This window comes from Hylobates moloch, unplaced genomic scaffold, assembly GCF_009828535.3.
Source record: "Hylobates moloch isolate HMO894 unplaced genomic scaffold, HMol_V3 SCAFFOLD_4, whole genome shotgun sequence".
Lineage (NCBI taxonomy): Eukaryota > Metazoa > Chordata > Mammalia > Primates > Hylobatidae > Hylobates > Hylobates moloch.
The window spans coordinates 104,758,742-104,785,065 of NW_026652279.1; the positions used below are offsets into that span (position 1 = coordinate 104,758,742).

At 35.8% G+C, this 26,324-nt stretch overlaps 1 protein-coding gene across 2 annotated transcripts in view; it reads left to right on the top strand.

Moving 5' to 3' along the window:
• The window catches only part of DNAJC15 (DnaJ heat shock protein family (Hsp40) member C15), an 86,780-nt gene that overhangs the window by 38,700 nt on the left and 21,756 nt on the right, over positions 1-26,324 (top strand). The window contains exons 2-6 of one of the 2 annotated variants that reach the window (XM_032150794.2): positions 3,262-3,313; positions 6,066-6,139; positions 6,234-6,269; positions 16,015-16,091; positions 23,183-23,253. In XM_032150794.2, coding sequence (XP_032006685.1) covers positions 3,262-3,313; positions 6,066-6,139; positions 6,234-6,269; positions 16,015-16,091; positions 23,183-23,253 — 310 coding nt within the window. The remainder of the gene's footprint in view (positions 1-3,261; positions 3,314-6,065; positions 6,140-6,233; positions 6,270-16,014; positions 16,092-23,182; positions 23,254-26,324) is intronic. The other variant, XM_032150795.2, reaches the window with a different exon arrangement.

Genomic DNA, 26,324 nt, shown 5'->3' on the forward strand with positions numbered 1-26,324 from the left:
TTGGAAATAATCAACAGAGTGCTCAATACTTATTCGTTGAATTAAATTGAATTTTTATTGTTAATCATAATTTAGCCTTACATATTGGTAAAGTGGAAAACGAGCAAATGCCTGATGGTTTAATGTTTTCTTATATACAAAACTTGAAATAAAAATCTCTTTGAAATTTTGGAGGCAACTATTTCTCTCATCTTTTGAATGGTTGAAATAGTAAAAATGTTGCAATAATTAATCTATAAAAATTTGATATTAAAATAACTCAGCTTTTTAAATACTTTATATTTGTCTTTTCTCTTTTCTTTTTTTTGAGATGGAGTTCCGCTCTTGTTGCCCAGGCTAGAGGGCAATGGTGCAATCTTGGCTCACTGCAACCTCCACCTCCTGGGTTCAAGTGATTCTCCTGCCTCAGCCTCCTGAGTAGCTGGGATTACAGGAGCCCACCACCATGCCCAGCTAATTTTCATATTTTTAGTAGATATGGGGTTTCACCATTGTTGGCCAGGCTGGTCGCAAACTCCTGACCTCAGGTAATCCACCTACCTCAGCTTCCCAAAGTGCTGGGATTACAGGTATGAGCCACCATGTCCAGCCTTTATTTTTTGAGAAAGTCTGACTCTGTCGCCCAGGCTGGAGTGCAGTGGCACAATCTCAGCTCACTGCAACCTCTACCTCCCAGGTTCAAGTGATTCTCATGCCTCAGCCCCCTGAGTAGCTGGGATTACAGGCACACGCTCCCATGCCCAGCTGATTTTTGTATTTTTAATTGAGACGGGCTTTCACCATGTTGGCAAGGCTGGTCTTGAAATTCTGACCTCAGGTGATCTGCCCACCTTGGCCTCCCCAAGTGTTGGGATTATAGGCGTGAGCCACCATGCCCAGCTTTTATTGATAATATTAAAAGCAGTTCACATTTACTGATTGTTTGACGTATCCCAGGTCACTGTGCTAAATCTTTTACATATATTCTTATATTTTATCCTCACATAACCCTGTGAGGTGTCGATACTGTTGCTATGCTGTTAGGATGCATCATTGTACAAAACAAGTTCCACAAAGGCCACAAATCTTTATATTCTGATATTAATATTTCTATACCATTCTGTTGTTGTTAGTATTCTCTGGTTACTCTTGAAATTGAGCACCTTTTCATATGCTTTAGCCATTTAATTTTGTGTGTGTGTGTTTTGTGAAATCACTGACTTAGTCTTTTGCCTATTTTCTATTTGGTTGTCTGTCTTTTTATTATTAATTTGGAGGAAGCCTATATGTATATTTGAATATGTGCCATTAGCTATGTGTTGCAAATGACTTCTGCCATCTGTGGAAGATTCAAGCTGAGATATTAAGAGCAGGTAGGATTTGGGTAGGCAAAGATGAGTGTTTCTAGTGAGATGAAAGAATAAACAAAATTTTAAGGAAAGAAGATATAATTCACATATGAAATAGTTGAATAGTTTGATTGGACTAAGACCAGAAAGCTCAAAATACATAGCACCAGGGAAGCCCCAGAAAATGGCAAAAATATACCTCAGCAGAACGTTTTCTTTAAATCAATACGTCTTCTGTTCGGGAATAACCTGTTTCAGGCAGGCTAGACAACCTGAAAGGAACCCCAAAGACAGTTTGCCTCTCTGGTAGGTAGCTCTAGGCTTTCGCTCCTCTGCCAGGGAATGAATCTTCTTTTACTGAAATGGCCTTGCTGTCATTGCCTTTTGACAAGGTGTGACTTAAAACTGGAACTGATGGGAGGAGAAGCCTACAGGAAAGTCCTTCATCTTGTCCTCCGGCTCTAGATTTCTCAGAGTTTTTGCATATTAAAGTTAGAGCACCTTCATGGGGCTGCCCTTGCTGACCTGATGTTTCTCATTATAGAGTCATTCCTTGGAGGTTGGGACTTTGATTTCATATGACTTGGTGTATATTTCCTTACAGAACTTGAAGGCCAATGGCTGAATGGCTTTTTGGTTTTAGCCTCCCTTTAGTCTCAGCCTCCATCTTACTATGTCTGCACCAATGAAGAAGTATATTCATTCTCTTCCCTAGGGAGATTATGCTAGTATTTTAAAAGTCTCTGCTGACTCTTCAGGATTTGCCTCTGTCACCATTTATCAGACAAAAATGTTTCTATGGTTTCACTTCTTAATTTTGTATCCATTAGAATTTGTTTTGGCTCCAAATGCCTAAAACCCAAAAATATAGTGGCTTAGGAAGATAGAACTTTTATTTTTATCCCAAGTATTAACAAATAAAGGCAATTCAGGGGTGGGAAGGCAGCTCCCTGATCATCTGGAACCAATGTCTTTTCATCTCATTGTTCTTCCTACTTTATCCAAGAGGGTTGCTCCGCAATAATGTATGCATTCCAGCCAGCAGGAAGGAGAAATGGAAAAGGACATCTCCCTACCCCTCTACAGGACTTCTCAGAAGTTGCATACACTACTCTGGTTATATCTTATGAGCTAACGCTTAGTTAGCATAGCCATACCTAAGTCTAAGGGAGGCTTGGAAAAATATATCTAGCTAAAAACAGGAATTCCTGATCCTATTGAAAAAAAAAAGAGAGTGGATATTGAGGATTACCATTGATCTTTGCCACATAAATCTTTTGTTATTGTGACACTAATAGTTTCCTGAGATGTTTAAGGAGAAAAGCTCAGAATAATATGGGTATATAGCCAATTTAAAATAAATTCTCATTGGAATGAGCTTATATCTGACATTCTGAATTTTGGGTGCTTATTTTAAAATTTTTACATTGGTCTAGAAGGGTCGACGTTAACTTTTGAATTTTTTATCATTTTTGTTAGGTTTGGAAGCTTGACTTCTTTCCTAAACATTGATGTAAGGTTTCATGAAATTTTTAAATATAGCAAATGCTGTTGAACATTGCAAATGTAAAATATGGAGGAGGAAATATGGGCTTTTTATCTTTATAGAAGATAAATATATTAAACCCACTATTAAAAATCGTCTATAGAAAAAATTTTAGCAAGAGGTAATATAAAAGCTCTTGGTTAGAGTGTATTCAAATATATGGAAATTAAATGAAAATCTAGAATCATTTCAGTTCACTGAGAATTAGCTGATATAGTGAGCAGCAGATAAAATCCCATAGACACTGCACATTTTTTTAAGTTCTGGTCTTCACAGAGCTTAAAGAAAGTGTAGTATTGTAACGTAATTATTCTCATTATTAAAAATGATTTACTTTTAAAACCCAGCAGGTTACATCATAAGTAATATTCATTTTTTCTTCCGTAGGTAAGAAGCTTGATAGGTGTAGGACTGGGTGTTGCGGCTCTTGCATTTGCAGGTAAGATAAAGAATATATACCAATAAATTGCAGGAGAAATATTTCCAAATAGCGTCTACAGTGATTCATGAGTAGACCCTTAGTATTCTGAGGTTTTGGTTTTCAGACATAATACATTCTCATTCTTTCCACCATTTGTAGTTACTGAACATTTGTCATTGTAGCAAAATCTAGATAAACTTTATAGGGAAGAAAATTAGTGATACAAAAGCCAGGAAAACTAACTCCAATAATAGTTTGTCTTCCTGGCATTTTTTTTCAGTTTGAGGTATAGTATACTATAAAAAGAAATTTTAATATTATGCAATGTAAGTGGCATGGAGTTCCTTTATTCTCCCATATTTATTTTTTCTTGCCGACAGGTTTATACATTTTAAGCTGTCAGTTCTTTCTCATGAGCATAGTTGTTCTGTATAGTCTATTAATTTGTCTCTCAACATATTGGTATAATTACCTTGATAAGCCCAGGAGATTTTTTTTCACTGCTAAAATTACCTTTTTCGAAAGAATAGTTCTTTTTTGTTTTTGAGACGGAGTCGCACTCTGTCGCCCAGGCTGGAGTGCAGTGGCACAATCTCTGCTCACTGCAAGCTCCGCCTTCCGGGTTCACACCATTCTCCTGCCTCAGCCTCCCAAGTAGCTGGGACTACAGGCGCCTGCCACCACGCCCGGCTAATTTTTGTATTTTTAGTAGAGACAGGGTTTCACCATGTTGGCCAGGATGGTTTCCATCTCCTGACCTCGTGATCCTCCTACCTTGGCCTCCTAAAGTGCTGGGATTACAGGCGTGAGCCACCACGCCCGGCCCATTAGAAAGGATAGTTCTGAAGATCTAAACTGTCATTAACTTACAGTAGTTTTAAATTACATAGCTATATCCTAATTAAATGTTAATTTGAGAATATGTCCTTATTGATAAAGATACTTTTTTGTTCTAGCATTTGTGTTTGTAAGTTCTATAGGTTTGATCTTGTTAATTGGATCTTTTACGCAAAGCTGCATTCCACTGTGGCTACATGGATTTTAGTAAGATCTAATAGAAAAATGAGAAATAAGAGGGTCTTGTTTTGTATGGTATTTATTTTCTCACAATTATCATTTGAAACACTATTTTAATCTTTTGTCTTGGAAGTAATGAAACACTTCAACAATCAGAACTTTAAAATCTAGATCAGTGGTTCAGATTCTCTTGATGTTTTTGTCATCAGGGTCTTATGTCTCAGTTATATAACTTATACTTAATGAATTTCTGAGGTTTCATGAGAAGGATGTCATGTCTCAAACAGAATTCCGACAAACTTGCACCTAAACATAAAGGAGTTTTAGTATTAATTAGAGTAGGCATAGTTATGAATTCAAATGTAAGATTTTGATTTGAAATTAGACAAAGATGTATTTTTTCCAGGGTCATCTTTGTAAAATGACAAGAATTGGTGTGTGTATTCTATATAGACCACACTATTCCCAAACTCATATTACTGACTAGAATATTATATTAAATAACAGCAAGATCTCTTCCAGAGCCAAATACAACCAAATAATAGAATTTAGGAGAAAGTACACTTAGATGTGTTAGAACTAGGTCTTCTAGTTAGAGTAAACCTCCAGATGTCGCTTCTTGAAGCATTTAACTGCTTTTTAACTGAGATTAGAAGTCAGTCACTGGTTTTGAAGAATTTTGAGGTAATATAAAAGCCACATTTCATACTATTATAAAATCAAATGGAAGATGACATCAATGCGATAAGAGATAGAAGCAAGTTAGGGGATCAGCCTCATTTAATTTCACTTTATTTAATGTTCTTTATCTCAAGACGTTTTTATCTTCACATTTTCCCATTTCTGGCATCCTATCTTTCACTGTAACATGTTTGCACAGAAATAACAGTATACATAGGCAGGTAAATTTTTCTAAAAGGTCTAGGTAGTTGAATTTTTGCAGTAGAACTCTTGATTTGCAAATAGGCTTATGGTTAGAAGTTGAATTAAAGCCTGTAGTGTCATATACTGGTTTTCTAGCAAGACTCTTGGAGAAAGAGATACTAGTAGAAGACACAGTCTGATTGGGGTGCAAAAGATGCCCTCAAAATAATTTAGAACCTGTTTTACTATTGACTCTTAGTTGTTAAAACTCAGGGGAGTTTTGATTATTAGGATTCCTAACTAGGGAAAGAACTAAAAATAAGTTTTCAGAGAGAGTAGACATCCTCAGTGAGAAACATTGATAGTTAACATCCTTGGTAAATATTTCATATGTAATTGCTTTTTAACTTTAGAGATAATTCATTAACCATTTCTGTGTAGTATAGATCATAAATAATTTGTTTTCTATATATTTCAAAGTGATTATCATAAAAAGCAATACAATTAATCATTTTGGTATTATAAGTTATCTTTTATACATAATAGGACTTTACAGTTTGTTGTAGAAAGAATACTAGGATGTTGTTTTTTTGTGACCTATGCCATAATATAAATGTAAGATATACATAAACATTGAAAGTTTCTAGTTTTATGATCATAAACTAGAACTCGATAAATTTAATGGCTATGATAATGGTATTAACATGAAATTTTGCCCTCCAATAAATTAAAAATTTGAAAAAATTGACCATTTTTCTGGTAAGTTTTGAAATATTTATTGAAATAACATATATAAACTATCAATAAATACTGTGGCAAGCACTTTGAAGGTGTTGATTTGATTTTGATTATAGAAAATACGTTGGTTTTTATTCCTTTTACTATTTAGGTCGCTATGCATTTCGGATCTGGAAACCTCTAGAACAAGTTATTACAGAAACTGCAAAGAAGATTTCAACTCCTGTAAGTTAAACGTGGCTTTAATTAGAAGACTCATTGTGATTTTTGTTCGTATGACATATTTCAATTAACTTAGAAAATGTCTTGGATTTTCCAGTGTTTGCAGAAGTTTATTTCCTTCACTATGTCATTGGTGAGTTTGTCTAATTTACTAGCTCAGTTTCTTTTAAGTTATTGGTCACATTATTTTTATATCTAACTTTATTCCTGGTTTTGACATCTAATTATTATAATCTGTTTAGTAGTATTACATCAACTTTGATGTAACTTATTTTACCCGTTTAGTTCTGTTCATTTATTCAATAAACATTTAGTGAGTCCCCATCCCTGTGCCAGGAGCTTGGAATAGCTGATGAACAAAGAAGACATGGTTCTTGTCCTGATGAAGCTTATCCAAGAGTTGTTGCCATCTTGAAATTTGAAACTAGTCCCCTTATACCATCATACCTGACCATCTCAAACATAAAATTACGAGATTCCAACCATGAAATCTTGTAGAACTTACACATTTTTGTACCAGCATTATAGCTACTCTGGGGAAAAAATGAACGATAGTATGTATCCGTGAAAGCAACAGTATGGATTGTAGTTTGCAACCACTGAAGACAATATAAAGAAAAGTTGGTGAGGCCCTGCAGTGTAAACGTTGGCTTCAGGGAAACAGAAGCAGATCTGGGATAGATCAACTTGGTTGAGATTTGAGATTGTCACATTGCTGCAAACCAAGTTGATCATCAGCTATTCTAAGTTCCTGGCACAGGGATGGGGACTCACTGAATGTTTGTTAAATAAATGAACAGTAATTAAACAGGGAAAGTAAGTTATGTCAAAGTTGATATAATACTACTAAATGTAAAACTACTAAACTACCTACTTTATTCATGTTATTTCAATAAATATTTCAAAACTTACCAGAAAGACTGTCATTTTTTCCAAATTTATAATTTATTGGAGGACAGAATGTCATGTTAATGCCATTATCACAGCTTTTAAATGTATCAAGTTCTAGTTCATGATCATAAAACCAGAAATTTTCAATGTTTATGTATAGTATCTTACATTTATATTGTGGCATAGGTCACAAACAATGAATTTCTTCTTTTAGCAAAGGCATTACAGGCTTGTGAGGCTTAGTTAGCCATGAACAATGACAGCACCAAAGGATGACATACTGACAAATAATTAAACTTAGATTTAAAAAAAACAGCAAGTGATTTTACAGTCCTATAAATGCTTGTCTGTGATTAGAGGGAACATAGGTGTATTTTCTGTTTTCCTATTTATATTTTATTTGGCTAAAATATTGGTAGGTATTCAGTAAATATTCTTTGAGCACCTACTACATACTACATTACCATAGACAGTGGGATATAGTTATGGACCAAAGACATTGCCCTCTAGGAGCTTACGTCTTAGTGGAGAGACACAGTTTAAAAAAAAAGAAGTAAGATATATAATACCTAGAAGTGTCGGGTGTTTTTGAGAAAACCAAATCAGGGTAAGAGGCTAAATAGTAACAGCAATGAGGAATCTTTATCTTAGATAGGCCAGGTAAGGTTTCTCCAAGAAGATAAGGGAGCAGGCCATACAAGCCTCTGGTGTAAGAGCTTCCTAGCTGATAGGATCACTGCAAAGGTCCTGAGGTGCAAATGAGTCTAGCAGCAAGAGTTAACTCCAAAGGAGTGTATGAAGGGAATAGTGGTAGCTTGGGCCCAGATCCCTTAGGCCCTAATAGACAATGAAAAAAAACTTCAAATTTTACCTTAAGCCTGAAAGAAAGCCCTTGGAAGGGTTTGAGCATGGAGGCAATGTGATTCGCATTTTAGGTTATCACTCTGCTTGCTACCTAGAGCCAGAGTAGAAGCTGTGAAACCAGTAAGCGGATATTGAGATAGTCCAGGTGATAGATGCTGATGGCTTGAAATAGAGTAGTAGCAATGGACACAGTAACATAGTTCTTTAAATGAATTCTATTTATATCTTTCCATATGTTTATAAATAATAAATGGAGAGAATTTCAGAAATCATTTCTTTTCTGTTATGGTGATCTTCAGTATGCTGTAAATAGAAAATTACCAAGCTTTGCAAAACTACATTATTTAACATTGTAAAGGAAGAGAGAGCAAGAAAATGAGAAAATCTTCAGTACTTGGTAGAGGCTCACAGATAAGGCAGGGTAATTCAAGAGATTATAAGGGATATGCTCATGTAACTCTTTCTTCAGTGGCTCATCTGACCTGCTCCCTCATCTCAGAGGAGCCTTACTTGTCCTATTTAATATAAAGAGTCTCAGCCTGGCACCTGCATTTCTTAAAGGGAAATGATGTGTACCCCCTTTTCCCTCCTTGTGGGGCTCAGGGTAAGAAACTTAGCTTTCAATAAATCTGGCTTCTTTTTCACAAAGTGCTACTCTTAGAGTTTGCAGTAAAACATCTTAGAATATCTTTATCATTATCATAATCATAATTATATTTTTACCTCAGTAAAGATGCAAGTACTTTTAAACAATTTTAAAAATAGTAATCATTCCAGGGAAACTGAGAAATGAAGTATGTGCATACTTTCTCTTGGTACTAATGAATCCCAATGTCACACCTCATAAACACAGTATATACAGTGTTTTGATTTTGTAAATATTATTAATTATTGAACCAAATAGGGTTACTAAAAAGACAGGAACTGTAATTGTGTGTCACTAAATCTCTGTCATTCAAAGAAGATTGTCCAAGGCTCAAGTTTCAATGGGGGTTTCTTTTCATTGTTTCTTTAAACTTTATTTGCTTTCTCTAAGCTTTAACATGTTGTTTTTCAATCTTTCTCTTTTTCATACCTTTTTTTCATCTTGCTGAAATAGTGCCTTGCATAAGTTTCTTATATGGAATGCATGGATGGTAAATGTTTTTTCTGCTTTGTTAAACAGTTTGTTTCTTTTGTTCTCACTGTTAATTATCAGCTGCTAGCTCCTTGAAATCTGGTGGAGCCAACATTAGAGAAGTATAGAAATCTCTGTTGAGATTGTAGACAACCTGTTGTTTTGTTTTCTTTTGTTGTTTGGGTTTTGGGATTTTAGGTTTTGGTGGTGGTGGCTTTTTTTTTTAGCTCTGAAAATTTGTAGGATTTTCTTTTTCTTACTGATGTTCTGGGATTTCATAAGAATTCTTAGTGAGCCCTAACTTATTTGAAAATGGTCTTTAGTTCTGTAAGATTTTCTTACAGTTTTTTCTTTTATTATTTCTTCCTTTCATTGTCTCTTCTGCTTCTGGAACTCCGAACAGAAAGATGTTGGAACTGATAAAAAGATGTCTGTCTTCTATGTTTCTTACCATTTTATCTCTTATTTTCCATCTCCTTTCTTTGTTCTTCATTCTACAATATTTTCACAGCTTATTTTCCAGATCACCAGGTTGGCCTTTAGCAATGTCCATTCTGTTATTCAGTCTATCCACCAAATTCTTCACATCGGTAATTTTTTTTTTTTTTTTTTTTTTGAGACAGAGCCTAGGCTGTAGTGTGGTTGCGCAATCTCGGCTCACTGCAACTTCTGCCTCCCGAGTTCAAGTGATTTTCCTACCTCAGCTTCCTGAGTAGTTGGGATTACAGGCACTCGCCACTACGCCCAGCTAATTTTTGTATTTTTAGTGGAGGTGGAGTTTCACCATGTTGGCCAGGCGGGTCTTGAGCTTCTGACCTAAGTGATCCTCCATCCACCTCAACCTCCCAAATTGCTGGGATTATAGGCGTGAGCCACTGCGCCCAGCCAACGTTAGTAATTTTCTAACTTCCAAGGATTCTTTCTTGTTTCTTTTTTCTGGCAACCCATTTTTTAATTAATGTGGTATCCTTTTGAATATTTCTAAAGCCATTAATTAGAATTTGGCCAAGTTCTTTTCTGCTTCCTAATTTATCTCCTTTTCTTATAGTCAGTTGTTAAGTGTTCATATTGGTTCTTTTTTTCTCCTCCATGATATTGGGTTTGCTCAAATGTCCAATGATCCTTGGTTGTTGATTCATATTTATGATGACTAAATTGACTAATAGAAGTAATGTTCTTGACTTCAGCAGTTTGGTAGGGTTGCTTCAACAGCTTAACTGAATGAGAGTGTTGACAGTGGGCTGTAAATAACATAGGTGGGTTTGTTAACAGGCATGTCTTTCAGAGCAAGGAGACTAGAGGCAGGATTGGTACCTGGAGTGTCCAGGAGAGGTTGAGCACTGTGTATATTTTACTCCTTGGCACAGCTTCTCACCTCCCTAGGCTTCTGGGTTCTGAAATAGGATCTGCTGGTATGCCTCTTTGGTTCTCTTAGTATCTACCACCCAAAATAAGATGCGTATCAGAAAAAGAGGCATATGGTTCTCTTTCTCAGCCTGAGGGCAAAAGTGACAAGTGCCTGGCCTCTTATGCTCTATATGAGTAGGGTAGGAATGATCTGTTTATATTGTTCTGGTTTAATAAGTTTTGCTGATTTTTTATTGTTTTTGACTCTGAATTTAGTGTTCTTGTTTTCCTGAAAAGGGTTTCTTTTTTTCTCTGGTGTTTTGAGGCTGCTGGGATTTTTCTGTACATGCAAATTTCACCTAGGATTTCTTTAAACTTTCTGGTTTGCTATTTATCCCATTTCTTGTTTTCTAGGCCTATTAAAGGTGTTTTAAAATTTACAGTGTCTTTTCTCATTTCAAAGGCACTTTGGAAAGCAAAAGACCTTTATGATTCAATCTGCTCTTTTGAACAAGTGCCCTTTTGCTTGTTTTTTTTTTTTATTAATGTATTAATGTATATTATTGACTCAGCCAATGTCTAATTACCCTTAAATTTTTTTCTGGGGGAGAAAACCCATCCTTCATGGTTTTTTTTTTGAGGCTTTTAATTTTCTGTTTGTGAATCTGTCCTTTTATTTGAATATAATTTTTTAAATTGCATTTATTTTGTTTTATGATCAAGTGAAATTTATGGAAAAATATACTCATTAAAATCATCCTTTGTTAGCTTTAAATCAAGTAGATTACTGTACATAATAAAGTTTATAGTTTATTATAAATGTGTTCTTTTAAAACTATGGGATGATCAAGTTCTTCTCTAGTTGCCTGGAGGACTTTTGTGTTTCAAGCTATTGAGTGAATGAATTAGTTAATGAAGACTTTGGTTTAACTTAGCAAAGGAGACACAAAATAATCTAACATGGCACTACAGCATTTAGTGCTAATTTTAGAAGGAAAACGATTTTGATTTCTGTCATTTACAATATTTTATGAATGGGATAGTACAAAATAATCATTTGAAGGTCCAGGATGTGTTTCTGTTTTTAGAAAAAAAAGGACCATTTACTCCATCTATTTGATGGTATACTTGTTCCTTACAGTAATCTCATTTTTTGGATCTAAACATTTTCTCTGACCTACCACAGTGTTGTCAGAAAATGGTTCTGCAGTGGCTTATATCTGTAAGTCCTAATATAATGCAATATGGGTATATTATTTTCAAGCTTAAAAGGACCTTTCAGTTTTATTAGTGGGGAGGAGTACAGAGTTACAATTTTGTGCTTTCTCATGACATAGATATTAATTCAAACATAATAATAGATTAAAATACTGTGATAACAGTTGTGTTCTATTTAAAGTTATGTAAGACCTAAATTTTCTAGAAGTTTAGGAAGCATGATTTTCTCTGAAGAAATGTGTAAATACGATTGACCCTTGAACAACCTGGGTTTGAACTGCACAGGTCCACTTAATCATGATTTTAAAAAATAAACTCAATGAGCCCTCCATGTCTGCAATGAAATGCAGATCAAAAATGTAGTATTCATGGGATGCAACTCATCTACACTGAGGCCAACTTTTTGTATCTGTGGTTTCTGTAGGGCTGACCGTGGTGCCTGAGTATGTGCAGATTTTAGTATGAGTGGTCCTGGAACCAGTCACCCACAGATACTGAGGGTTGAATGTATTTTAGTAGTGAGCAACATGGCAATTTTTTGTTTTCTCTTTGTATACTTTTCTGCACACAATCCCAAATGTTAAGTCTCTATTCTTAAAATGGTCTAGATCTTTTGGAAGGGTTGTGTTGATTATATGTATATATAGATTGACTTACTCGTAATAAAATCAGTGTTTATATGAACTTCTTCCCGACACTAGATTTTAGGTAGCCTTTTCTGAAACTCTATGTCTACCTGGGCAAAACTGAAAGTGAAAAAATTGCTCAGATACCAATACCTGCTTTTAAGATTAATGAGCTTTGTGACTACAGTGGGAATGACAGTTTATGAAACATGATAAATTTATCTGTTATTATGCTGGCTCCAAATTTTAGAGCTCCCTAAGGTAAATAAAGACTCATTGAAATATTTTTTTCCCGAATAAAGAATTACTCTATGCAGTAGTTCAGGCATGATTTAAAAACAAAAGTAAGAACAAATATTTGGTGATACTTCTATTTTGTTATGACTAAATCAATTAATTACCTTTAATTTAGAGAGTAAGGCATGCATCTAGTAAAAATTTTGGTTTCCTGAAAGAAACCTTAAAACCAGCTCCTATTCCTCTAAGTCCCTCGTTTTTTTGAGACAGTCTGTCTCCGTTGCCCAGGCTGGAGTGCACTGGTGCACTCATAGCTCACTGCAACCTCCACCTCCCAGATTCAAAGTGATTCTCCTGCCTCAGCCTCCAGAGTAGCTGGGATTACAGGCGTGCACAACCACACCCAGCTAATTTTTGTATCTTTAGTAGAGATGGGGTTTCACCATGTTAGCCAGGCTGGTCTCTAACTGACCTGAGGTGATCCGCCCGCCTCAGCCTCCCAGAGTGCTGGGATTACAGGTGTTGAGGCACCACAGTCGGCCCCCTTACTTCTTTCCATTTCTATATGTATCTGTATTTCTCTCTATAATCTCTCTTTATATATGTGCATACTCTCTATGTATGTTTAGAAAGATATAAAATTTGTTCAAGTTAGTATGTGTACTTAACCCAATTTGATATCCTTCCTCTCCTCAAAACTTGTGTCAGGGGTGGGGGACTATTGGTTTTTTTACTGGATTATAAATTACTTGAAACTTGGAGAGTATATTATATTCTCACAGTATTGATTCATTGATAGATTAGCATCTGTGTGATGAAGGACAGTCCCTGATCTCTCATTTGAAAAGTGCCTGGTACACAGCAGTTCCTGAAGTGTTTATTGAATGAATTAATTACCAGGAATTATTTATTACCAAGTGGAAATTTATAACAAGCTGTTCAAAGAGTATAGCTTATATAAATGGCCAGATCTGACTCCCTAGAACCCATTTTTTAAGCTCTAGTCATTTCCTTAGTTTCTTTTAGTATTCTTTTTCTTTAATTGTATAAACAGCCTGTGCTCATTGTTGAAAATTTAGAAGTTAAAAAAAAAGAAAAAAATTATAATCCCACCAGCTAAAAATAACTTTGAAGTTATATGCTTTCAGATTTTATTTCATGTAAGCATACCTATTTTTCCCTACTTTTGTAAGGAAATGGTTTCATGCTTAGAAACGTTTATGCCTGTAATCATATATGTGTATGTTTCCTCCTAAAAGCTAAGTTTGTACATCCTGTTTCTCTGTTTAGAGCTACTGAAAATAGTGTCTTTACTTGCTGTCTCCATTCCTTTCTTCCCATTCTGTCTTAAATACACTCTAATTGTACGCTCACCTCACTTTCTGTAGCTCTTCTCAGTTTTTGATGTCCTCTTTGCTAAATCCAGAGGTCAGTTTGTGGCTCTCATTTTACTTTACCTGTCAGAAACTTTGAAACCATTTTTCGTTTCCTCACTCTTGACTTGTAGTTAATGTCCTCCTTTACTGCTAGGCCTTCTCAGCCTCCTTTACTGATTCCTCTCCATTTCTGTATCACTAAGTGTTGCAGTCTTTAGGGAAGACTCCTTGGACTTCTAATTTTTAAACTGTCTCACTTCAGTCTCATGGCTTTAAATGCTGTCTGTACACTAATGACTCTCAAATGTAAAGTCTGATGTTAAGTCAGACATTCTCCACTTGGATATTTAAGACATTTCAAACTTAATATATCCGAAATCATTCTCCTCATGTCTGTTATTCACAACAAATAAACAGCTGCTCCTTTCCTAAGTCATTAAATGGCAGTTTAGGCCAGAAACCTTGAAGTCATTTTCACAGCTTGGGTTCTCTGGAAAGCAGAGTGAGATAAAGATTAGCAAGCTATACCTTTATTAAAGAGTGCTCTTAGCATAAACAACTCCAGAAAGAAAGGGAAGGACAAGTTAGGCTTCAGTGCAGTCCTACCAAAAGCCTCAGCCAATCTCACAATAACCTCTAAGCAAGGATGACTCATTGTAGTTATCCCAAGTTGGGGCAAGGGGTCATAGGATTAAATGACATTACCCAGGAAGTGAGTATATATAAGAAGTCCAAGGACTGAACCCTAGAGAAATACAATGTTTCTATCCCATGTCAACCAGTCAGTAGATACAGGCTGCCCTGCAAAGTGGGATGAGCTTGACTTCCTTTAGGCAAGGCAATTCCTAAAGTGTCTGACAGCTGGGAGCTATCAGCCAGCCACAGCCCCAGTGTCTGGGGAGTAAATCCTTCACTCCTGATGGGGGATCTGGTGAGCATATAACGGTGTCCTCAACGTCATTGTTAATTTTTTTTTTCTCATATCCCAAATTCAATCCATCAAGCAAATGTTAGTTCTGTTTTCAGTATACATCCAGAATGTAACCATTTTTATCACCTCCTCTGCTACCAGCTTAGTTCATACCATCATTATCTGTTGTCTGGATTATTGTTATGTTTTCTGAACTGGTCTGCTGCTTCTACTCTTGCATCTTTCTATTCTCTACATGGCAGTTAGATTAACTCGAAGTTAGATTGTTATTCCAGTGCTCTGGCTTCTCCTCCCACTTAAAATTCTAAATTCCTTCCATTGTTTACAAGGCCTTCCACAATCTGGTTCCCATTATATCTCCTCTTCTCCTTGTTCACGCCTCTCCAGCAGCATTGAAACCTTTTAATCCAGCTTCCCAGCCTCTCTCGGCTTACCTGTCTGCTAGTGTGACATACTCCCTGCTTCATCAGTTGCTCCCCATTCTCTGTTGGCTAGTGTGATAGGCTAAACGATGTCTGCCGTATCAACATTAAATGACTTCATCAAGGTTATCCAATGCGAAAAGTACTACAGAGCTTAGAAAAATTTCAAGCATTTTCCTTCTACCAGTCTGTTTTGTTCTTTTTTGTTTTGTTTTGTTTTTGTTTGTTTGTTTGTTGTTTTTTTGTTTGTTTGGTTTTTTTGTTTGTTTGTTTGGTTTTTTTTGTTTTTTTGTTTTTTTTTTTTTGAGACGGAGTCGGAGTCTCGCTCTGTCGCCCAGGCTGGAGTGCAGTGGCGCAGTCTCGGCTCACTGCAAGTTCCGCCTCCCGGGTTCACGCCATTCTCCTGCCTCAGCCTCTCCGAGTAGCTGGGACTACAGGCGCCCGCCACCACGCCCGGCTAATTTTTTTTTGTATTTTTAGTAGAGACGGGGTTTCACCGTGGTCTCGATCGATCTCCTGACCTCGTGATCCGCCCGCCTCGGCCTCTCAAAGTGCTGGGATTACAAGCGTGAGCCACCGCGCCTGGCCTCAGTCTGTTTTGTTCTTTCTCTCATATCTTGGTGTAGAAAAATTAATCTGTTTTAAAGTGAAAAAAAGTTAACATTTTTTAAGACGATATTGGTCAAAATTTCTTGAAAAGTTTCATTGTTTGGTGCTTCCCCCTGTCCCATAATTTTGAGTTGACTTCTAGTAAAATGGATTACTCTCACTGCAGCTACGTGATGAGATTGAGGTCATGCCACCTCATACGTGGAACTAATGATTTCTTGCTCTTTCTTTCCTACGCAGAGCTTTTCATCCTACTATAAAGGAGGATTTGAACAGAAAATGAGTAGGCGAGAAGCTGGTCTTATTTTAGGTGTAAGGTAGGTGTGCAGCATAAGTATTGTTTTGTTGTGTGGCCAAGCTTGTCTTTAAAAAAGAGAAAATGTTACAATAAGGTTATATTTTCATTTAAAATTATGAGTAGGTGGCAGAGGAGAAAATATCAAATTTTTACATTTGAAAGCCTCAAATCTAAAACTATCCCACTCCCCTAAAAAACAAAACAAAATAAAACAATAGGCAAAGTTGTGAAATACCTTTATTCTTTAACAAGGATCTATAATATTTGAATACTAATGTTTCAGTTAACCAAAATATCCTTTTTTGTGACATTCTCTCTGGACTCAGTTTTATAACTTGATATCATATTTTTAATTATAATCCAGGATATGTTTCATAGTTCTTTTCTGCTTCTGCAGTGTGACATCAAACATATTTATTGTGCTTGTTTCACCTTAGTATCCTTTTATTGTCTAACTTTGGACAATATGAGAGAAAATGATATTGTATGATTGCTGTGTGATATCATTTAACATTTAATGTTAAGAATATTTTCCCCTATGATATTCATTTGTTTACCATATGTTCCCTTAGAGCCTACTGCCAAGTTTTTGTGCGAATTGGTTACAGTATGTCATGTACAACAAATTTTCTGATGATATAATCAACACAAGTAAGCAAATTAGATAATAAAGTCCTGTATTGACAAATATTTTTTGATATCTTGTAAATTTTTTAAAATTTAAAGATTTTTTTTAAAAGCCAAAACATTTTATTATTTGTTATGACCTAGCAGAAAAAACAAAAGAGTTGGGAGGAGGAGCCCAGTTTAGCTTGGTGCTTTATTTAAGAGATCTCATCTCTCCTTATCAGACAATAGAAAATAGGAAATGATTTTAAGCATGAGAGTCAGATTAGGAAGTTAGCTATGCTGCCAACTATTTCTTGCTTAATATCATCCAGAATGGCATTGTTATTTTTCCTGAACTTTTATTGGCATCCCAAAATACCCTGTTGATGATGTTGAAATCTGAGTATGAAACACATTATAAAACCAAGTACAAAGGTTTTTGAGGATATCCTTTAATATTATGCAGGGTACTTACATTGTTAGAACAGACAGGAGTTGACTATATTTTTACATTTTCTTAAGATATATATTTATAAAGTTTTATCCCATAGAACTGAAAGCTGTGTAAAATTCACTTGGAAAATTCAGTGATTAAGAGCACAGACTCCGGTATCAAGTACATCTGCATACAAATACCAGTTTAACACCTATTAAATGGGTGCCCCCAGTTTCATCGTCTGTAAAATAGAGAAAATAGATTAGTTTTAAACTGCATAAGGTTGCCGTGAAGATTAAATTATATAATATATGTGAACTTCTTTTTTTGGAAGTTTGTTTTTTCTTTTTTAAACTTTTAGGTTCAGGGTTACATGTGCAGGTTTATTGTAAAGATAAACTCATGTCACAGGGGTTTGTTGTATAGATTATTTTGTCACCCAAGTACTAAGCCTAGTACCCAATAGTTATTTTTTCTGCTTCTCTCTCACCTCCTACCCTCCACCCTCAGGTATGCCTCAGTGTCTGTTTTTCCCCTCTTACTATTTAGCTCCCACATATAAGTGAGAACATGTGATATTTGGTTTTCTGTTTCTGCATTAGTTTGCTGAGGATAATGGCTTCCAGTTCATCCATGTTCCTGCAAAGCCCATGATCTCATTTTTTTTTGTGGCTGCATAGTATTCCATGGTGTATATGTACCACATTTTCTTTATCCTCTCTACCACTGGTGAGCATTTAGGTTGATTCCATATCTTTGCTATTGTAAATAGTGCCACAGTGAACATATGTCTGCAACACATGGTACTTACTAACTACTCAAATGTCAGCCAAGCAAAGCAGATTCTTACCCTGATTCTGTCGCTTAGGCACTGCCCTGTATGATCTTGATCAAGCTTTTTTGTTTTGTTTTGTTTTTAGCTTTACTATACTTTGGCTTCTTCATTTTTGAATTGAGAGTAATAATATTCTGCCTTGTTGAATAATGTAAATGATACGATGATACCTTTTTATAATACCTACCAAATATCAGGTGCTGAAAAAAATTTGGCTGTTTCTTTCCATGTCTGTCACGAATGCAGAAGCTAGATATTTGTCCTAACACATTAAGTGGAAAGGTAAATAAAGCTTATCTGCTTTCCTCTAGCCCTTTCTTTTCAGTCAGGCAATGTTGATTATGACAAGATAATTTAAGATATGAGTATATTGCTATGGTTCCATTTTCTGTGATCAGTTATGTAGACTATATAACAGGTAAGTGAAGGCAATATGGAGCTGATCCTTTTGATAACCTATTTTAAAGATATGTGTACTAGATGATTGTGTACATTCTGACATACTGCATATGAGAATGGTTTATTGAAATGCATATTTGAGTCTTTGCCTTATGTTTTTCCTTGCAAGCAGATAGTGCCCTGCAATATAACTCATGTCTATAACAAAAAGCCTGAATTATTTTACAAAGCTGCCCAGGAACATTGTTTTTATACCTGGTATAGTAAGTCCTCACTTAATATCACCCATGGGTTCTTGTAAACTGTGACTTTAAACAAAATGACTATAGTGAAACCAATTTTTTTCATCAATGTCATAAAGAAAGGATGTTGAAGGAAATGACATTATTCAGGGACCTGCCATACATCATTTTGTGTAAAATCACAGTTTTTAAGAACCTATCAACAATATTGTGTATTATCTGAAATGATGCATATTTATGATTTTTTTTTTTTTTGAGATGGAGTCTTGCTCTGTTGCCCAGTCCAGAGTGCAGTGGCGCAATCTCCGCTCACTGCATGCTGTGCCTCCAGGGTTCACACCATTCTCGTGCCTCAGCTTCCCAAGTAGCTGGGACTACAGGCACCTGCCACCACGCCTGGCTAATTTTTTGAATTTTTAGTAGAGACGGGGTTTCACCGTGTTAGCAGGATGGTCTCGATCTTCTGGCCTTGTGATCTGCCCGCCTTGGCCTCCCAAAGTGCTGGAATTACAGGCATAAGCCACCACACCCGGCACTTTTATGATTTTTAAGCTTTCTAAAAACTTTTGAGGAACTCTGTTTATAAACTATATTAGTCCTTTCTCACGCTGCTATGAAGAAATACCCAAGACTGGGTAATTTATAAGGAAAAAGAGGTTTAATGGACTCACAGTTCCACATAGCTGGGGAGGCCTCAATCATGGCAGAAGGCAAAGGAGGAGCAAAGGCACATTTTACATAGTGGCAGCAGGCAAGAGAGCATGTGCAGGGGAATTGCCCTTTATAAAACGATCAGATCTCGTGAGACTTAGTCACTATCATGAGAACAGCACAGGAAAACCCGCCCCCATCATTCAGTTACCTCCAATTCAAGATAAGATTTGGGTGGAGACAGAGCCAAACCATATCACTATATGTTGCTCAAAAGCTCAGTAGTAAAAAAAAAAAAAAAAAAAAAAAAAAAAAGATGAAACCAAAACTGCTCCATTTGCCACACTGTCCAAGACCACCACTCCACATACCCCCACTGCCAGCCAGATGCATTCTAGGGAGCTGTTTGAAATCTCTGGTCTAGGTAACATCATATTTAAAGTTATATTTTCAGCTTCAGAGTGAAGTTGTGTATACTGGAGGTATATCATCATAGCTACATTTAGTTTTTATACTAAGCTTAAAAACTAGGCTTCTCTCATGTTGTTTAATCTTTACAACAACAAACATGTATTAATATTAAAATGTATTAAGGTCTAAGAGACTTAATATAATGATAACTAAAAGGAAATAAACACTTCCAGCAAAGCAGAATAGGTCTCATTTCCAGAGCTCACCATTAGGAGTCTGATCATTATTATCTTAAAGGCAGAGTGTTTTGAATGCCATACTGTGCATATGAACTTTCCTTCCTTGTGTTTACTTTAGTTCAGTGGTTGGTGGACCTCAGTGTGCATAATGCTTTATGGAATTTTATGTACAAAACTATGTATACTGATTTTCATAGCATTGTAATTATCAAGGAAATTTTGATGGAGTAATTTTCAGATTTTATGTGCTGAACTAAAACTTAATATCTAGTATAAAATGAACCTTGCCATGTACCTTCTAAAAAATATACAATGGTTCAGCAGAACATTCTCCTATATATATATATACACACACACACACATATATATACACACACATATATGTGTGTATGCGTATATGTGTGTGTATATATATGTGTGTGTGTGTGTGTGTATATATATGAAATTTGGGTTTTACTGAACTTTGATCTTCATTATTTAGAGGGCCACATGGTGGTGAACTTTATGAAATAAGGTTTTTAAAGCTCCCCCTTTTTTACTTTAAAATTCTTTGCATAGTAATCCTTTATAACATTAGTATTTACTAATATGGAGTATTTGTTATTTTAAGGAGTTTACCTTTTTACAGTCATTTTTGGAGGGTGATGTAAAATGCATTAAGCACTTGTATTATATACAATCTTAATTTTTTTTTTTTTTTTTTTTGAGATGGAGTCTTGCTCTGTTGCCCAGGCTGGAGTGCAGTGGCCCAATCTTGGCTCACTGCCAGCTCCGCCTCCCGGGTTCATCATGCCATTCTCCTGCCTCAGCCTCCCGAGTAGCTGGGACCACAGGCGCCCGCCACCACGCCTGGCTAATTTTTTGTAGTTTTAGTAGAGACAGGGTTTCACCACGTTAGCCAGGATGGTCTCAATCTCCTGACCTTGTGATCCACCCGCCTTGGCCTCCCAAAGTGCTGGGATTACAGGCGTGAGCTACTGCGCCTGGCCTACAATCCTAATTTCTATTTTAAGATACAAATCATAGCTTCAGCCCTAAAGTTATTTAGAATCTACCTAACACGACATGCCAAATACTTACAGAACAGCTAGAAAACATAAGTAATAAAGGCAAGATGTGCCACAGAGCACCTGTGTAGCAAAAAAAGGAGGTGATAAATGTAGATTAGCCAGAGAACTCGAAATCATTGAACTGTAATTTTTCAGTGTAATATGTTATTTCTTAATAGGCAATTAAACAGTATAGTGTTCATACCTCTGGTATGATGTTTAACAGTTACTTTCTCAAAATTCAGTAGTCTTTTAACCAGACAATGTTTAATTGTCTATCTGGGAGGTACCTACAAGTCAAAAAGTAAGTTTAGAATGCTGCCTCAAAGACATAGGTAAACAGCCAAGAGGAATACTCTTAAGTCCTTATGGGAAAATATTTAATTCATTTTACTCATGGAAGACTATTTTATGTGCTTACTCAGCAATTAATAGTGCATTTTAATGTGCTTGGTGATCTGTCACTTACCCACAGATTAGAGGTAGCAAGTAACTGGCAAGGAACTGCCAAAGACTAGAACAATAGCAGAATCAAGGATTGACAACTGATCGCATAGGGGAGGCACTGTTCAAAATAGAACTTAATAACATTCTAGGTCTATTTAGTAGGACAAGCAAACATCTGCAGACCTTGAGAGTTTAATTGGTAATAATGAGAATGCTGCGAGCCATCCAAGAAATGTTAAGTTAGGTTATTTACACTTTATTTTCAAAATGCAGGAGATATCTAATACAGTCTCATAAGCATCCTTTACTTTCATGTGTGCTAGGTTATGGTAAAATCTTTTTACTTATATTATCTAATTTATCTTTAAAATAAACCTAGGGGGTAGGTTTTATTACGTGTATGCTACGTATGAGAAAATTGCAACTGAGTTTAAGCAAGACATACTTTCACAGCTAATAAGTAGTAGAATCAAGAATTTGAACTTATTTCTGACTAACTGTAAAAGCACATGCTTTTAGCTATTATGTTGTGGTTCATCCATGCAAATTAAATTATTTTGAGCTTTACAATAATTACACTGTGGTTTAAGTCAACTATTATCATCCCCATTTGAGACTCAGAAAAGTTAAGTAGCTTAAACAAGATAGTATAGCTATTAAGTAGCAGTAGTAGGATTTTGTTGTTGTTAGTGTTAATTTTTTTTCCTTGCCTAGTAAATGTACTAATGAACAACATTTCCAATACTGGATAAATTGGGTTTTACCCAAATAATTTTAGGATGATTTAATTATCTTCTTTAATTTTTTGTTTACAGCATAGGCTTTAACAGCCAAGCTTTTCCCATGGGTTTTTTTTCACAAAGCTAAATAACTATGAGACATAAAGAGTTTTTGAGATCCTCTGTAAAGGTAAAGGATAACTATAATGAAGCACTTGCTACATTCCAGGTACTGTTCTAACACTTTGTAGGCATTAACTCATTTAATCCTTATAGTTGCTCTAACCCTGTTTTACAGTGAGGAAACTGAAGCACCAAGAGGACAAAAATTTGATCAAGCTTACCCAATCTTAAGTGGCAATGCCAAGATTAAAATCCAGCCGTGGGCCAGGTGTGGAGGCTTACACCTGTAATCCTAGCACTTTGGGAGGCTGAGATGGGCGGATCACGAGGTCAGGAGTTTGAGACCAGCCTGGACAACATGATGAAACCCTGTCTCTACTAAAATACAAAAATCAGCCGGATGTGGTGGCGTGCATCTGTAATCCCAGCTACTCGGGAGGCTGAGGCAGGAGAATCACTTGAACCTGGGAGGTGGAGGTTGCAGTGAGCTGAGATCATGCCACTGCACTCCAGCCTGGGTAACAGAGCAAGACTCCTCCTTCTTGGCGGGGGGGGGAGGGGGAAGTCCAGCAGTATACCTCTGGAATCCAAATACTTGTCTGCTACACCGTATATACCGCCTTCCTCCCAAATAACTTAGAAGCATAAGTTTTCATACTTACAGTATTGTCTGCAGAAGCTGACTCCCCTAACCTATATGTTGTTTTGTTTTTTAAATTGATTGAGAATAAGGATTGGCATTACAAAGGACTGAAGAAAAACACATGCAACATTGAATCAATGATTTATTTTGATGGTTAGTGGAATTAAGTAGAAAGCTGTGATTTCATATTTGTCCACAAGATGGTGAAATTCTCATTAGGTATAATTTCTTGAAACCCATATAAACCCTTAATTTATAATCTGCATTTGGTGCTATTTATTATAAGCACTTTAATTTCTTTTTACAGCCCATCTGCTGGCAAGGCTAAGATTAGAAAAGCTCATAGGAGAGTCATGATTTTGAATCACCCAGATAAAGGTAGGTAGAATTCCTATTTTTCATAATATGTATATCAAAATATGCTGTGAATTCCTTTCAGATTAAAGTCATTATAAATGATATATGGTTGAGATGGAAGTTTGTGCGCCACATGTATTGTGATTTTTTTCTCATAAATGAGCGTTTAGATTGAAGTTCAGTGATTCACGCAAGTAGTGGATTTATATTATCTGCTTTCAAGAACTTAGTTGCTGGTTTTTATATATGACTTCCTGAACCCATCTGATGCGCCTAGCATTTTTATCAAGAAAAATCAAAAACATGAGTTATGGACTCTTTGGTTGTATAAACTGATTTGGGCATCACGAATTGTATTTATGTAACCTTCAATGTAAAAGCACAAGAGTTAGAGGATTTCCTCCAAATCTGTGAATGTAATATGTCATAGATGATTCTGAATTTCTTAATTTTATTCTGGAAGGCTCTGAGGCTGAGCCATTTGTTTTTAACTGGCCAGGTTTTTAATGTAAACTTATCTTACAGAAAGACAATTATTATAACTTTAACTACACTACAGCTGCTTGAGAGAGAAAGCCCATATGTTCATTGCTGTTTCTGCTTTAAAATAACAGATAGTAGAAAGCTACACTGTATTTCAGAAGTGAAAGGGGCGTGGGGGAGGAAAGTGAAGGGTTTCTTGGATTCTTATTTACAGACTTTCAGTTTCCTAATTATTTCAAAAAAATTAAAAACAAATTTTGGATTCCTCTCCATCCTAACCAGTACCAAAATAAGGCATTCTTTTTCAGCTTTCTCACTTAATTACTTACTATAAAAGTTTTTTTCGCTAAGCATCATCTCTGTTGGTTTTTGCACTTACTATTCTTGAGTGTGAATAAACATGAAAATAAACTTTGAAAAGAGATTTTGCTAAAAATTTCTAAACAGTTTCAACAGTTACTGAAAGATTCACTCAGCTAATTTACTTTGCATTGTGGGCTTTCGGAGTAATTGGCTGAGAAAGAAATGTGTTGAAGTGCCTCCTTGAAGCCCTCTGTTTCGTAAACAGTCCCTGTTCCTTCCTGGTCAAGTGAATGCCCTTCTCTGATTGATTGCAGTAGGGTCAAGCACTCCTGTCTGTCTTTCTGGTGATTGACAAGTTGTTGATTGTGCCTGTCGGCAAGGAACCAAGTTCTAAAATGTTATCTAACAATATGTATTTTTAGATAGTTGTAGTAAAAAAGAAAATGTTTGTCTATCTTATGAGCCAGTAGTGTTTAAAGAATTACGATTTATTTTGAGATGGTATATTTATTCGAGATGAGATTGTTGACTATAGTGGGCTTACTAATATCCTTTAGTCTGGCCCTGTGTGGGGTAGCTGGGTGTGAAAGAATGGACTTGGGAGCAAGGGATCAGCATTTTTCTTTGGCTTCTACCTTCCAGCCAGCATTGTGGCCTTAAACACTCCTTTAACTCCAAATATGAGTTTTATTATTTAAAAAATGACAAGATTTATTTCTAAAGTCCTTTTTGTTTGCATGATTTAATAACCTTTTATGCCTATTCAATTAATGTAGAGGCTGTACCCTATGTTTCTGTTCAGATCAGATTTTTAACTTAAGAAAGATGCTTTTAATGTTTTTGGATTATTGTTCCCTCTGAGAATATATTGACAACTGTGGACTTTTTTGTCCATATAACTGCTCATTCACCCAAAATTTATAAATATTTGGAGTTTCAGAAAGTGCATGCACCTCCTAAAACCCATCCATATACTCACAGTTAAGAACTCCTGCTCTAAGTAGAAGTGTAGTGATAGGAACGTTGGAACTTCTCTCTTTGATGGAGTCGAGAGATGATAGCTCATAAATCTCAAAATTATCTTTTGAGAAGGAAGATTGTTTTGTTTTCAATGGGAAGCTAACAGATTTTAAACAAAAATGCCTCATTGCCTTTGGAAAGCGAAATCCAAGAGTATTTGGGGAAGTATGAGAAAGCTTTATAACATCGCCACGATACCCAAATGTGTGATATTTTTGTACTATGTAAAAGTATTGGTCCACTACAGATTGGAAATGTTTATTTAAAAAGTACACCTTTGCTGTAGCTTGAGAGGCACTGATCTAATCAATGCTGCCTCCTAAATCTGGGCTTTCTGCTCTGTCTCCGGGAAAATGTCCTATTAGCTCTCCTTCAAGACTTTTAGTGATTAAGAGCTTCCTGTTTCACAAGGCAGCTTGCTCTACTGGTGGACAGCTCTAACTACTAGAAAGTTCTTTCTTGCATTTAGATGAAATCTGCCTGCCTGCAGTGGGGAGATTCTCAACCTTTTCCCACTTCCACACCTTTCAGTAAACACACAGTATTCTCACACTTCTTTATTAGAGTGTTTAAGTCAAAATTAAATTAAATATTGGGATTAAAAACGAGTCAAAGTAATTATACTGTTGAATGGATTTTCTCTAATTACTCTCATTGTAAAATAAGCTAATTTTTATTTGAAGTCCTGGTAATGATATATTGTAATTTCTTACAGTATATTACATTTAAAAATGTGTTCTAAATATTTAGAAAAAGAAAAGGGGGGTGATCACCAAGAGTCAGCATGGATTCACTAAGAAAAGGTGATGCCTAATTAGCTTGGTTTTTTGTTTTGTTTTGTTTTGGTTTTTTTGATAGATTTACTGGACTGTTTGTTTTGGAGGGTTCATCTTTCTTTTCCCTTCATCTCAATATTTTAGATTTAAGGCTTTGTTAACTAATTTTTTTGGTAAAGACATAATTTTGTTTTATGCATTGATTTTCCTTGATAAATGCTGAGATCCTTAAAAGTAAAGAACATGGCTTATTCTTCTTTATAACTTATATGGCTGACACATCATAAACTCTAAATTCTTAAGTTTTTTTGGTGAGTAAATGAATAAACAAATGGATAAAAACAAGGCAAACACTTGGTAGGTAAAACAGAATTGGGAGTGATAACTAATACATTAAGTAATTTCTTAGATTAGATTGATAGGAAACAACCTGACACTAATCTTCCGTTTATTCAAAAATTACTTATTTAGCACCTACTATGTGCCAGGCATTGTGCTAAATCTTAAGAC